The sequence below is a fragment of the Rutidosis leptorrhynchoides genome, chromosome 3, assembly GCF_046630445.1.
Source record: "Rutidosis leptorrhynchoides isolate AG116_Rl617_1_P2 chromosome 3, CSIRO_AGI_Rlap_v1, whole genome shotgun sequence".
NCBI lineage: Eukaryota > Viridiplantae > Streptophyta > Magnoliopsida > Asterales > Asteraceae > Rutidosis > Rutidosis leptorrhynchoides.
In genome coordinates this window covers 332,942,639-332,955,867 of record NC_092335.1, presented here as the reverse complement: position 1 = coordinate 332,955,867, position 13,229 = coordinate 332,942,639, and the positions used below count along the sequence as shown (strand labels likewise).

Below are 13,229 nucleotides of genomic sequence, written 5' to 3'. Positions count from 1 at the left end.
CAAAAGAATTTCCCGATGTATTTCCGAAAGAATTACCGGGATTACCCCCACATCGATCCGTTGAATTTCAAATAGATCTTGTACCAGGAGCTGCACCAATAGCTCGTGCTCCTTACAGACTCGCACCCAGCGAGATGAAAGAACTGCAAAGCCAATTACAAGAACTTTTAGAGCGTGGTTTCATTCGACCAAGCACATCACCGTGGGGAGCTCCTGTTTTGTTTGTCAAGAAGAAAGATGGTACATTCAGGTTGTGTATCGACTACCGAGAGTTGAACAAAATTACCATCAAGAACCGCTACCCACTACCGAGAATCGACGACTTATTTGATTAACTACAAGGCTCGTCTGTTTATTCAAAGATTGACTTACGTTCCGGGTATCATCAAATGCGGGTGAAAGAAGATGATATTCCAAAGACTGCTTTCAGAACATGTTACGGTCATTACGAGTTTATGGTCATGCCATTTGGTTTAACTAATGCACCAGCTGTGTTCATGGACCTTATGAACCGAGTGTGTGGACCATACCTTGACAAGTTTGTCATTGTTTTCATTGATGACATACTTATTTACTCAAAGAATGACCAAGAACATGGTGAACATTTGAGAAAGGTGTTAGAAGTATTGAGGAAGAAAGAATTGTACGCTAAGTTTTCAAAGTGTGCATTTTGGTTGGAAGAAGTTCAATTCCTCGGTCACATAGTGAACAAAGAAGGTATTAAGGTGGATCCTGCAAAGATAGAAACTGTTGAAAAGTGGGAAACCCCGAAAACTCCGAAACACATACGCCAGTTTTTAGGACTAGCTGGTTACTACAGAAGGTTCATCCAAGACTTTTCCAGAATAGCAAAACCCTTGACTGCATTAACGCATAAAGGGAAGAAATTTGAATGGAAGGATGAATAAGAGAAAGCGTTTCAGTTATTGAACAAAAAGCTAACTACGGCACCTATATTGTCATTGCCTGAAGGGAATGATGATTTTGTGATTTATTGTGACGCATCAAAGCAAGGTCTCGGTTGTGTATTAATGCAACGAACGAAGGTGATTGCTTATGCCTCTAGACAATTGAAGATTCACGAGCAAAATTATACGACGCATGATTTGGAATTAGGCGCGGTTGTTTTTGCATTAAATACTTGGAGGCACTACTTATATGGGGTCAAAAGTATTATATATATCGACCACAAAAGTCTTCAACACATATTTAATCAGAAACAACTGAATATGAGGCAGCGTAGGTGGATTGAATTGTTGAATGATTACAACTTTGAGATTCGTTACCACCCGGGGAAGGCAAATGTGGTAGCCGATGCCTTGAGCAGGAAGGACAGAGAACCCATTCGAGTAAAATCTATGAATATAATGATTTATAATAACCTTACTACTCAAATAAAGGAGGCGCAACAAGGAGTTTTAAAAGAGGGAAATTTAAAGGATGAAATACCCAAAGGATCGGAGAAGCATCTTAATATTCGGGAAGACGGAACCCGGTATAGGGCTGAAAGGATTTGGGTACCAAAATTTGGAGATATGAGAGAAATGGTACTTAGAGAAGCTCATAAAACCAGATACTCAATACATCCTGGAACGGGGAAGATGTACAAGGATCTCAAGAAACATTTTTGGTGGCCGGGTATGAAAGCCGATGTTGCTAAATACGTAGAAGAATGTTTGACGTATTCTAAGGTCAAAGCTGAGCATCAGAAACCATCAGGTCTACTTCAACAACCCGAAATCCCGGAATGGAAATGGGAAAACATTACCATAAATTTCATCACTAAATTGCCAAGGTCTGCAAGTGGTTTTGATACTATTTGGGTAATAGTTGATCGTCTCACCAAATCAGCACACTTCCTGCCAATAAGAGAAGATGACAAGATGGAGAAGTTAGCACGACTGTATTTGAAGGAAGTCGTCTCCAGACATGGAATACCAATCTCTATTATCTCTGATAGGGATGGCAGATTTATTTCAAGATTCTGGCAGACATTACAGCAAGCATTAGGAACTCGTCTAGACATGAGTACTGCCTATCATCCACAAACTGATGGGCAGAGCGAAAGGACGATACAAACGCTTGGAGACATGCTACGAGCATGTGTTATTGATTTCGGAAACAGTTGGGATCGACATCTACCATTAGCAGAATTTTCCTACAACAACAGCTACCATTCAAGCATTGAGATGGCGCCGTTTAAAGCACTTTATGGTAGAAAGTGTAGGTCTCCGATTTGTTGGAGTGAAGTGGGGGATAGACAGATTACGGGTCCGGAGATTATACAAGAAACTACCGAGAAGATCATCCAAATTCAACAACGGTTGAAAACCGCCCAAAGTCGACAAAAGAGCTACGCTGACATTAAAAGAAAAGATATAGAATTTGAAATTGGAGAGATGGTCATGCTTAAAGTTGCACCTTGGAAAGGCGTTGTTCGATTTGGTAAACGAGGGAAATTAAATCCAAGGTATATTGGACCATTCAAGATTATTGATCGTGTCGGACCAGTAGCTTACCGACTTGAGTTACCTCAACAACTCGCGGCTGTACATAACACTTTCCACGTCTCGAATTTGAAGAAATGTTTTGCTAAAGAAGATCTCACTATTCCATTAGATGAAATCCAAATCAACGAAAAACTTCAATTCATCGAAGAACCCGTCGAAATAATGGATCGTGAGGTTAAAAGACTTAAGCAAAACAAGATACCAATTGTTAAGGTTCGATGGAATGCTCGTAGAGGACCCGAGTTCACCTGGGAGCGTGAAGATCAGATGAAGAAGAAATACCCTCATCTATTTCCAGAAGATTCGTCAACACCTTCAACAGCTTAAAATTTCGGGACGAAATTTATTTAACGGGTAGGTACTGTAGTGACCCGAACTTTTCCATGTTTATATATATTAATTGAGATTGATATTTACATGATTAAATGTTTCCAACATGTTAAGCAATCAAACTTGTTAAGACTTGATTAATTGAAATATGTTTCATATAGACAATTGACCACCCAAGTTGACCGGTGATTCACGAACGTTAAAACTTGTAAAAACTATACGATGACATATATATGGTTATATATATAGTTAACATGTTTTTATTATAAGTATGTATCTCATTAGGTATTTTAACAATGAGTTATATACATAAAAATGAGACTATTAATTTAATAAACTCGAAAACGATATATATAACGATTATCGTTATAACAACGTCTTACTAGGTACATATGAATCATATTAAGATATTGATACACTTGGTTAATTATGTTAAATGATAATTAAATATATTATTAAGTGTATTAACAATGAAATACATATGTAAAAATAAGACTACTAACTTAATGATTTCGAAACGAGACATATATGTAACGATTATCGTTGTAATGACATTTAACTGTATATACATCATACTAAGATATATTATATAACATAATATCATGATAATATAATAATTTAACATCTCATTTGTTATAATAAACAATGGGTTAACAACATTCAACAAGATCGTTAACCTAAAGGTTTCAAAACAACATTTACATGTAACGACTAACGATGACTTAACGACTCAGTTAAAATGTATATACATGTAGTGTTTTAATATGTATTCATACACTTTTGAAAGACTTCAAGACACTTATCAAAATACTTCTACTTAACAAAAATGCTTACAATTACATCCTCGTTCAGTTTCATCAACAATTCTACTCGTATGCACCCGTATTCGTACTCGTACAATACACAGCTTTTAGATGTATGTACTATTGGTATATACACTCCAATGATCAGCTCTTAGCAGCCCATGTGAGTCACCTAACACATGTGGGAACCATCATTTGGCAACTAGCATGAAATATCTCATAAAATTACAAAAATATGAGTAATCATTCATGACTTATTTACATGAAAACAAAATTACATATCCTTTATATCTAATCCATACACCAACGACCAAAAACACCTACAAACACTTTCATTCTTCAATTTTCTTCATCTAATTGATCTCTCTCAAGTTCTATCTTCAAGTTCTAAGTGTTCTTCATATATTTTACAAGTTCTAGTTACATAAAATCAAGAATACTTTCAAGTTTGCTAGCTCACTTCCAATCTTGTAAGGTGATCATCCAACCTCAAGAAATATTTGTTTCTTACAGTAGGTAATCATTCTAATACAAGGTAATAATCATATTCAAACTTTGTTTCAATTTCTATAACTATAACAATCTTATTTCAAGTGATGATCTTACTTGAACTTGTTTTCGTGTCATGATTCTGCTTCAAGAACTTCGAGCCATCCAAGGATCCGTTGAAGCTAGATCCATTTTTCTCTTTTCCAGTAGGTTTATCCAAGGAACTTAAGGTAGTAATGATGTTCATAACATCATTCGATTCATACATATAAAGCTATCTTATTCGAAGGTTTAAACTTGTAATCACTAGAACATAGTTTAGTTAATTCTAAACTTGTTCGCAAACAAAAGTTAATCCTTCTAACTTGACTTTTAAAATCAACTAAACACATGTTCTATATCTATATGATATGCTAACTTAATGATTTAAAACCTGGAAACACGAAAAACACCGTAAAACCGGATTTACGCCGTCGTAGTAACACCGCGGGCTGTTTTGGGTTAGTTAATTAAAAACTATGATAAACTTTGATTTAAAAGTTGTTATTCTGAGAAAATGATTTTTATTATGAACATGAAACTATATCCAAAAATTATGGTTAAACTCAAAGTGGAAGTATGTTTTCTAAAATGGTCATCTAGACGTCGTTCTTTCGACTGAAATGACTACCTTTACAAAAATGACTTGTAACTTATTTTTCCGACTATAAACCTATACTTTTTCTGTTTAGATTCATAAAATAGAGTTCAATATGAAACCATAGCAATTTGATTCACTCAAAACAGATTTAAAATGAAGAAGTTATGGGTAAAACAAGATTGGATAATTTTTCTCATTTTAGCTACGTGAAAATTGGTAACAAATCTATTCTAACCATAACTTAATCAACTTGTATTGTATATTATATAATCTTGAGATACCATAGACACGTATACAATGTTTCGACCTATCATGTCGACACATCTATATATATTTCGGAACAACATAGACACTCTATATGTGAATGTTGGAGTTAGCTATACAGGGTTGAGGTTGATTCCAAAATATATATAGTTTGAGTTGTGATCAATACTGAGATACGTATACACTGGGTCGTGGATTGATTCAAGATAATATTTATCGATTTATTTCTGTACATCTAACTGTGGACAACTAGTTGTAGGTTACTAACAAGGACAGCTGACTTAATAAATTTAAAACATCAAAATATATTAAAAGTGTTGTAAATATATTTTGAACATACTTTGATATATATGTATATATTGTTATAGGTTCGTGAATCAACCAGTGGCCAAGTCTTACTTCCCGATGAAGTAAAAATCTGTGAAAGTGAGTTATAGTCCCACTTTTAAAATCTAATATTTTTGGGATGAGAATACATGCAGGTTTTATAAATGATTTACAAAATAGACACAAGTACGTGAAACTACATTCTATGGTTGAATTATCGAAATCGAATATGCCCCTTTTTTATTAAGTCTGGTAATCTAAGAATTAGGGAACAGACACCCTAATTGATGCGAATCCTAAAGATAGATCTATTGGGCCTAACAAACCCCATCCAAAGTACCGGATTCTTTAGTACTTCGAAATTTATATCATATCCGAAGGGTGTCCCGGAATGATGGGGATATTCTTATATATGCATCTTGTTAATGTCGGTTACCAGGTGTTCACTATATGAATGATTTTTATCTCTATGTATGGGATGTGTATTGAAATATGAAATCTTGTGGTCTATTATTATGATTTGATATATATAGGTTAAACCTATAACTCACCAACATTTTTGTTGACGTTTTAACCATGTTTATTCTCAGGTGATTATTAAGAGCTTCCGCTGTCGCATACTTAAATAAGGACGAGATTTGGAGTCCATGCTTGTATGATATTGTGTAAAAACTGCATTCAAGAAACTTATTTTGTTGTAACATATTTGTATTGTAAACCATTATGTAATGGTCGTGTGTAAACAGGATATTTTAGATTATCATTATTTGATAATCTACGTAAAGTTTTTTAAAACCTTTATCTATGAAATAAAGGTTATGGTTTGTTTTAAAAATGAATGCAGTCTTTGAAAAAACGTCTCATATAGAGGTCAAAACCTCGCAACGAAATCAATTAATATGGAACGTTTTCAATCAATAAGAACGGGACATTTCACTTTTATCCCAACCATTCATGTTGTAATTCATTACAAATGTGTCAAACCTTTTTGACAATGAGTTGAGAATAAGGTCCGTGGCTAATTCATTAGACACGTTGCAATTTAGACGGTTTGCTCGATCAATTAGGCTTTTCATCTTAAGGACATAAGATGAAACGGATTGGGAGTCGTCCATCCGACATGCATGAAGCGCTCGGACCGTTTCAAAGCGCTCGACACGAGCTTGTTGAAGGAACATCTCCTTCAACTGTGTGATCATGTCATATGCACTATGATGCTCAAAATCCTTTTAGAGTTCGGGTATCATAGTCCCAAGCATGAGGCAAGAAACTTGCAACGAATCGGTGCAATATTTCTCCCAATAAGCCATGCCTTCCATATCATCCTCGTCCGGTTGATCAGGAATGGGGTCTTCCAACACATACGCCCTGTCCTCTAGTTTGAGGACAATTCTTAGATTGCGGAACCAATCCATGAAGTTCGTATGGTTGAGTTTTTCCTTTTCGAGGATTGACCTCAACGATAGGTTGTTAAAGTTTATTGGTGCGTTTGGAATGTTGTTGTTATTGGCAGCCAGCTACAAAATTTAACAAAGTTGTTTAAGTATTAATTTTAATTTAACAATCAATACCCTTTAAATCCAATTGATATTTATTAAATTTTAGAATCCAACGGTAAACCAAATTTCGGTTAGGTGACCTTTATCCCGTCATTTTGATTTAGCTAGGTAGTCATTGTATGACAATTGCAATCCTTTTGCAACTTCTAAGTTATGGGATCATGCAATCCTTTTGCATGGCATATTTATCCCATCAATGCCTATTTGTTCCTCATGCTTCGGTGACCCTAAGTTCATGATTCCCAAGTCAAGTCGTCCTACTTGTGTAAACGTGTAAATTTAACATACAAGTGGTTAGGTGACCTTTATCCCACAAGTGTGCGAAATTCACCTTAATCATATTAGTTTGTTCATAACGGTTAGGTGACATTTATCCCATTATGAGTTTCCTAATATTTTTAAGTGTCACACAAAAGGATGGCGTTTAACTTGTTTGCCTTGTTAATAAGGGATTTTAAGTTTTCATTAATTCTAGTTTGAGAAAACTTTTACACCATACACCAACATGCATTTAGTGTATGGTTTGTATGAAAATCCATTTTCATGTCTTGTAATTAAGCCAATTACATGATTTGATATAAACCATTTTATATGTGTGATCCTTTTAGTGTTCTTAATAACCATTTATTAATGTCCTTTTGTCATTTCAATTTAACCATTTAAACCGTCGTTTTGCATGTAGTTAATAATGTCTAATTTAACCAATTAAATTTCCATTTTAGTTTGTTGTTAACTTGTGTGATAACTTGTAGCATACAAAGATACAATCCATAATCATACAATAAACAACCATGCATGCAAAACAAATATGTTCAAAATCAAGCCATTTTGGTAGACATTTGTTTAGCCGAAAACAAATGCCACCGGTAAGGGTTATAACACAAAGTAGGAGATTTCAAATCTCCCACTTAATCTTGCATCTTCCTTGTCTCCATCTTGCATCTTCATTTTTACAAAAAATATATCCTAATACATTTTTCTAAAAAATGAAAATACAACATAATCTATTTTACATACCAAATATAAAATAAATTACATAACCAAAATAATAATATTACAAACCAAATTGAATAAATATTACAACCACATGAATGAATTAATATTACATACCAAATGAATAGATTAATTCAACCAAACATGCAACCATTCAAACACAAGGTCAAGGCTTGATTGTGAACTCAACATGCAACCAAATATGACCAAAGTGGAAGACCCAAAACCCATTTTGGGTCCCAAACAATTCGGCCAAAAACACCCACCCACCTAAAACATACAATTTTTTTGCATTTTACAATCATGCATGTACATAAAATGCAAAATGTATAGTGAGTATAATAACCATCTCGAAGCATATTTCAACAACTTCGGCTCTAGATACCATTGTTGGGATTTAACAAGTTTCATAATACTTAAAACCTTTTAAGAATCATTCAAAGCGGAAGCATGTAAATAACCATTTATTAACTTGTTAATATTTAACCAATTAAAGTTAAAATCCCAATTAGGATCAAGTTATGAAATATGCTTACAAACTACAAGAAAGTAAAGTGTTTATACCTTCTCCAAGCTAGGTAGTGAGTGATGAAGATGATGATGAAGAATAGAGCTCCAAATGTATGAAACCTCAAGTAGATATACCCCAAACTTGTGCACCAACACCTAGCTTTTGGTTAGGATTTTTCTAACACTTGAATGTAGCTTAAAAAAATAAAATGGACTTTCTTCACCCTTCAAATGCTCACGGCAGCAGCTATATGGATGGGAGAGTGCAGAATATTTTTTTTTCAAGTTCTTTTGATGTGTAATGCATGTATGTATTGGTCTTGCAAAATGTATTGGTTAATATGCACATGGAATGCAAGTAACAAGGTAAAAGCAAGTCAAAAGAGCATGCCTTCTCCATACTCCCATGCCACTTCCAATTCTTTTATAAACTTATTTTATAAGACTAGTTTTTATAAAACTAGTTTTTATAAAACTAGATTTTATAAAATACATTTTTATAAACTTGCACATTATATATTTTACAAAACCATCTTTACAAAATGTAACATAACTTAATTAATTATTTAACCTATAAATAATTAAATCCATATTATAAGTTATGATTACATTATTTTATAAAACCAATTTTATAAAATGTAACTTAACTTTATTAATTATTTAACCTATAAATAATTAAATTCTTGTTATATAAATTATACCATAATTTATATACACATCAAGTAATATTATTTAAGAAAACCATTTTTTCTTAAATCTCAAGTGTTGTGTAATTCAATCAACGATCCAATCGTTAAGATCAAAATACGATTAAGGTGTCGGTAAGCTTGTTATTGGGTATGACTCGACTTGAATCAAAACATATTAGCCACATTAATTTAATATGTCTCTCGAGCATACGAAATACCTTCAGTTATTACGGGACTCTTAAAATTAAAAAGCCTATCCGAACTACCAAATGGCGGTCTCTTCATTTCTTGGACATTTATTTATTTATATAACCATATATTATACGCCATAATTTATAAGTCAAGACACGGTGAGAATGAGTTTTAGTTTTAACCATCTATAAGTGTTGTCATGTCATATGATCTAATCGAACAACACTTTAGACATAGTTAGTAGATTGCTTTCTTGTTGGGTTTTCATACTATACATGGAACTACACCAAAGCTACTCATTCTTCATCCTGCAACACACAACTCAAGATTCCAAACCAAAAGAATCTTTAATTTCCAAGATGAGATAATTGGAAGATGTGCGAAATGTTGATAATTGATAAGGGATCGAAATGACAAAACCATGTTTGTACATACAAAAACATCATGAACTGTCGATTCCTTTTAGCTTCAATATGATTGCACTCGGGTTCAAGGAATTACCATATATAGATGGTTTTTTTGTTTGTTACAACTTAACTAAGTGATACGTAGCGAGATTTGGTGTCTTATTGTACTTTTTCATATACTTTATTCTCCCATATCTTTTCATCCCTAGCGTATGGTTTGGGACATATATTGCTAAACTTTTCATCTTTGGTAATTACTTACCTGTTTTTTTCATATAAACCATTCTTTTAGAACATGTATACATTAGACACATATGTATGTATAAAATTTACATTCAATATATAGTGATATATTTTGCAAAATATCTATTAATAACTTTGATGCGTCAAACAAAATTCAACTAAGTTGCATGGGTTTTGACTAGTTTGTTACATGAAGATGCCAAAATGGGACAAACTCACACGTGACATGGTCAATGTGTGGCTTGGAGAATTTGTAGGAGAACAAATAGAATGTACGGACATTATACATGTAACCTTATATAACCAACCTTCATTTCATTCAACAATCTAATTAATGTACGTACCTTTGTTCCATTAAACTCGTGTGTGTCTCTCTCATCCTTAACAACAAATTTTTGTTATTTTCTTGGTTTTTGTTGTTTCTTTTTTAGATCTGAAAACATTTCTCATGGAGTTTTGGATGGTTTCAGACATTTTCTTGGAGCCAACAAGACACGGTTTGCAGGAGCTGCATGTTTTGATTGCGAATCTTGGTCACTCCTATAACTTTTTTTGTTAAACAATCTTGTTCTTTTCTTTTATTGAAGAGAATGTTGCACGACGTTGTACATCCGCCTGACCAACCTCCAATGGTAAATCGTTAATTTGTTACGATACATACGTGCAAGTAAGGTAGTCATAAGTTTACTAGTAGATCGATTTTAAAACTTGGACGATAAGGTTAGAGAGGAATTTAATGAAATTTCATCGTTCGACTTTAGTTTTATGACTTTGTCGTTTAGCCTTATGCCTACGTGTACAAAGGAAACATCTCCGTTCGCATGCCTAAATTCAATCATTTTACCAAACAAAATTAAAAATATGTCTTTTTCGATGTAGTAATCACAAATATCTCTTCTTTTAGTACGAATATCTCTGTCACCATCGACGATGATATTAGGTGTAAGTCATGGTATTAAAGCCAATTTATGAAGATTAATCTCTCATGTATTGAAATTCAAAACATGAAGAGTTATGGTACACAATTTCTGAAAAGATTTTAATTTCTTAACACATTATAAGCTAGTAATCATATGTTTGATTTGTTTTGTGATACTAGGAAGACGCTTCGAGCCCTCTAAGTGCTCAAATATTGGAGTTTTGCCAATCAGAATTGTTCCAAGAGACGTTACAGAATTCAGATGTTGCGTCTGCATCAAATTGTTGTTACGAAGAACAATCATCTTACGTGAAAGATCTTTCGTTTCCTCATGAGATGATCAAATACCCTGCATCTGGCCCCACCAATATGCCTAGTGAGAATGTGAATAGTAACTTTGGCACCATGTTTGAAGAAAAGCTTATAGAAAATGATATTTCACTCCCTTTAGATTTCACAAACCTCCCTCAATATCCTTGTAGCAATCAAGATCAGTTCGATCTTTCGTTACTCCAAAACAATATGTCACTTTCGACTGAGGGGCCAATTCCTCAATACCCTCATCCGATCGATCAAACTAATGTTTTGTCAATGATGGGGCCCATAGTTTGTGACGACGACTGCTTGTCTTCTATGCCGCCTTCCAAATGCATGCGAATGAACAACCTTTCACCCCCTAACAATTGTTTTCTTGATCATCCATACAACACAAACCCTCTTTTATCGGTCGAAAGTTGTGGTATTTTCAATGGAAATTGGTTGCCGCCTAACGAAAATCAAGCGCATGATCTAGATTTTCAAGGCGAAAATTCTAGCATCTTTTTCCAAGATCCCCTGTCGCGTCCTTATAATTCTAATGAACTACAGGTACAACCTCGAATAATATCATTCATTTCAACATTCATGATCTTGTTGCTAAACATGTTCTAACTTTATGAAACTTTTGTTAGGAATTAAAGGCACTTAGTAATGATAGACAACATGTACTAAACAATGGAAGTGCAAACTGTAATACTTCATTAGTAACAGCTCCAGAAATCACAAATTTGGAATCGGAAACATTCAGAGTGGCGAACAAATTAACAAGCGAAGAACGGAAAGAAAAGATTAATCGATACATGAAGAAAAGGCATGAAAGAAACTTCAGCAAGAAGATCAAGGTACATACTCCACTTAATTTTTACTAGTTTTATAATTATTTTAATTAACCCCAAATTTTCTTACAGTATGCATGCCGAAAAACCCTAGCAGACAGCAGGCCTCGAGTGAGAGGAAGGTTTGCCAAGAACGACGAATTTGGGGAGCATCACATTAGAAACCCCCATGAAGAAGACACTGATGAAGATGTGAAATCTATGCATGTAAGAACAAATAATTATTAAAATTAACAATTCTAATGATACGATCAATATTAATATATGTTTTGATCAATATTAATGCAGGTGGTGGTGAAGGAAGAAGAGAAATTGGATTCATCTGATATATTTGCACATATAAGTGGCATGAATTCATTCAGATGCAACTACCCAATCCAGTCTTGGATTTAATCAAATGTAGTACAGTTTTGCAGGAATATGTACCTGTGTTGGAATATAGGATTTGATACATATGTACATTTATATAGTCATAGCTAAAATCAATAATAATGGGGCCACATTTGTTAAAAGAATTGTAATCATGTGCCAGATTAGAGAAATGGTAACTAGTTATGTATTGAACTAAATACATGTGCTCCTGATGACAGTTTTGTATATAAAGTGCTGTTGTCAATAACAGTCATTTTCAAAACATACATAGCACACAAAAAACATGCGAATTGAGTTATCTTGGATGCTTGATAAAATATTACTCCTCAGTAATCCGTATCAAAAAAATCTAGATTTTTTTTTTTCTTATTTGAGATATATTTGTTAAATTTTACTTTTGGCCCTTCAATTCGGTGCAAGTTTGACTGTTCTATTTTGACTAAATTTATTTAAAAAAATAAACATGATTACAAATAATAAATGAGAGGAAAATCATGAGTTAACAATAATTTAATTGAGACATGTATAAATACTAATATGGATATTATTTTTGAGACGGATCAAGTATAGATTTATAAATTTTGTGTATCTAAAAGAATTTGGATAATGAGATACAAATCTTCTATATAGACAAAGAAATAAATGTGACGTTATTTGTAGAGATGCTTACAAAACTTTGTCGTAATCATTAGCTTACACTTGATAGTAGCGAAACTGGTATGGGGTACAAGTTCTACAAGTTAATGAGTCAAGTAATGTGTCCGTATGGCAGTATGGGTTTTTAGTTGTTGGGAACAAACCTATGCAGTTTTTGTAATTTTATGAACC

At 33.5% G+C, this 13,229-nt stretch overlaps 1 protein-coding gene across 1 annotated transcript; it reads left to right on the top strand.

The window, feature by feature from the left end:
- The first annotated feature begins 10,954 nt into the window (after nt 1–10,954).
- On the top strand, nt 10,955–12,611 carry LOC139897516 (uncharacterized). Its single transcript, XM_071880213.1, has 5 exons — nt 10,955–10,973; nt 11,056–11,742; nt 11,826–12,035; nt 12,102–12,236; nt 12,318–12,611. Exons 1-5 carry the CDS (start codon nt 10,971–10,973, stop codon nt 12,420–12,422), a joined length of 1,140 nt encoding a protein of 379 aa, XP_071736314.1. The 5' UTR covers nt 10,955–10,970; the 3' UTR covers nt 12,423–12,611.
- Nucleotides 12,612–13,229: the final 618 nt, after the last annotated feature.

Bases quoted from the DNA above. Each gene is read 5' to 3' on its own strand.
- LOC139897516 (XM_071880213.1), top strand. The intron at 11,743-11,825 runs GTACAACCTCGA...AACTTTTGTTAG, and splicing joins ATAATTCTAATGAACTACAG to GAATTAAAGGCACTTAGTAA. The intron at 12,036-12,101 runs GTACATACTCCA...ATTTTCTTACAG, and splicing joins ACTTCAGCAAGAAGATCAAG to TATGCATGCCGAAAAACCCT.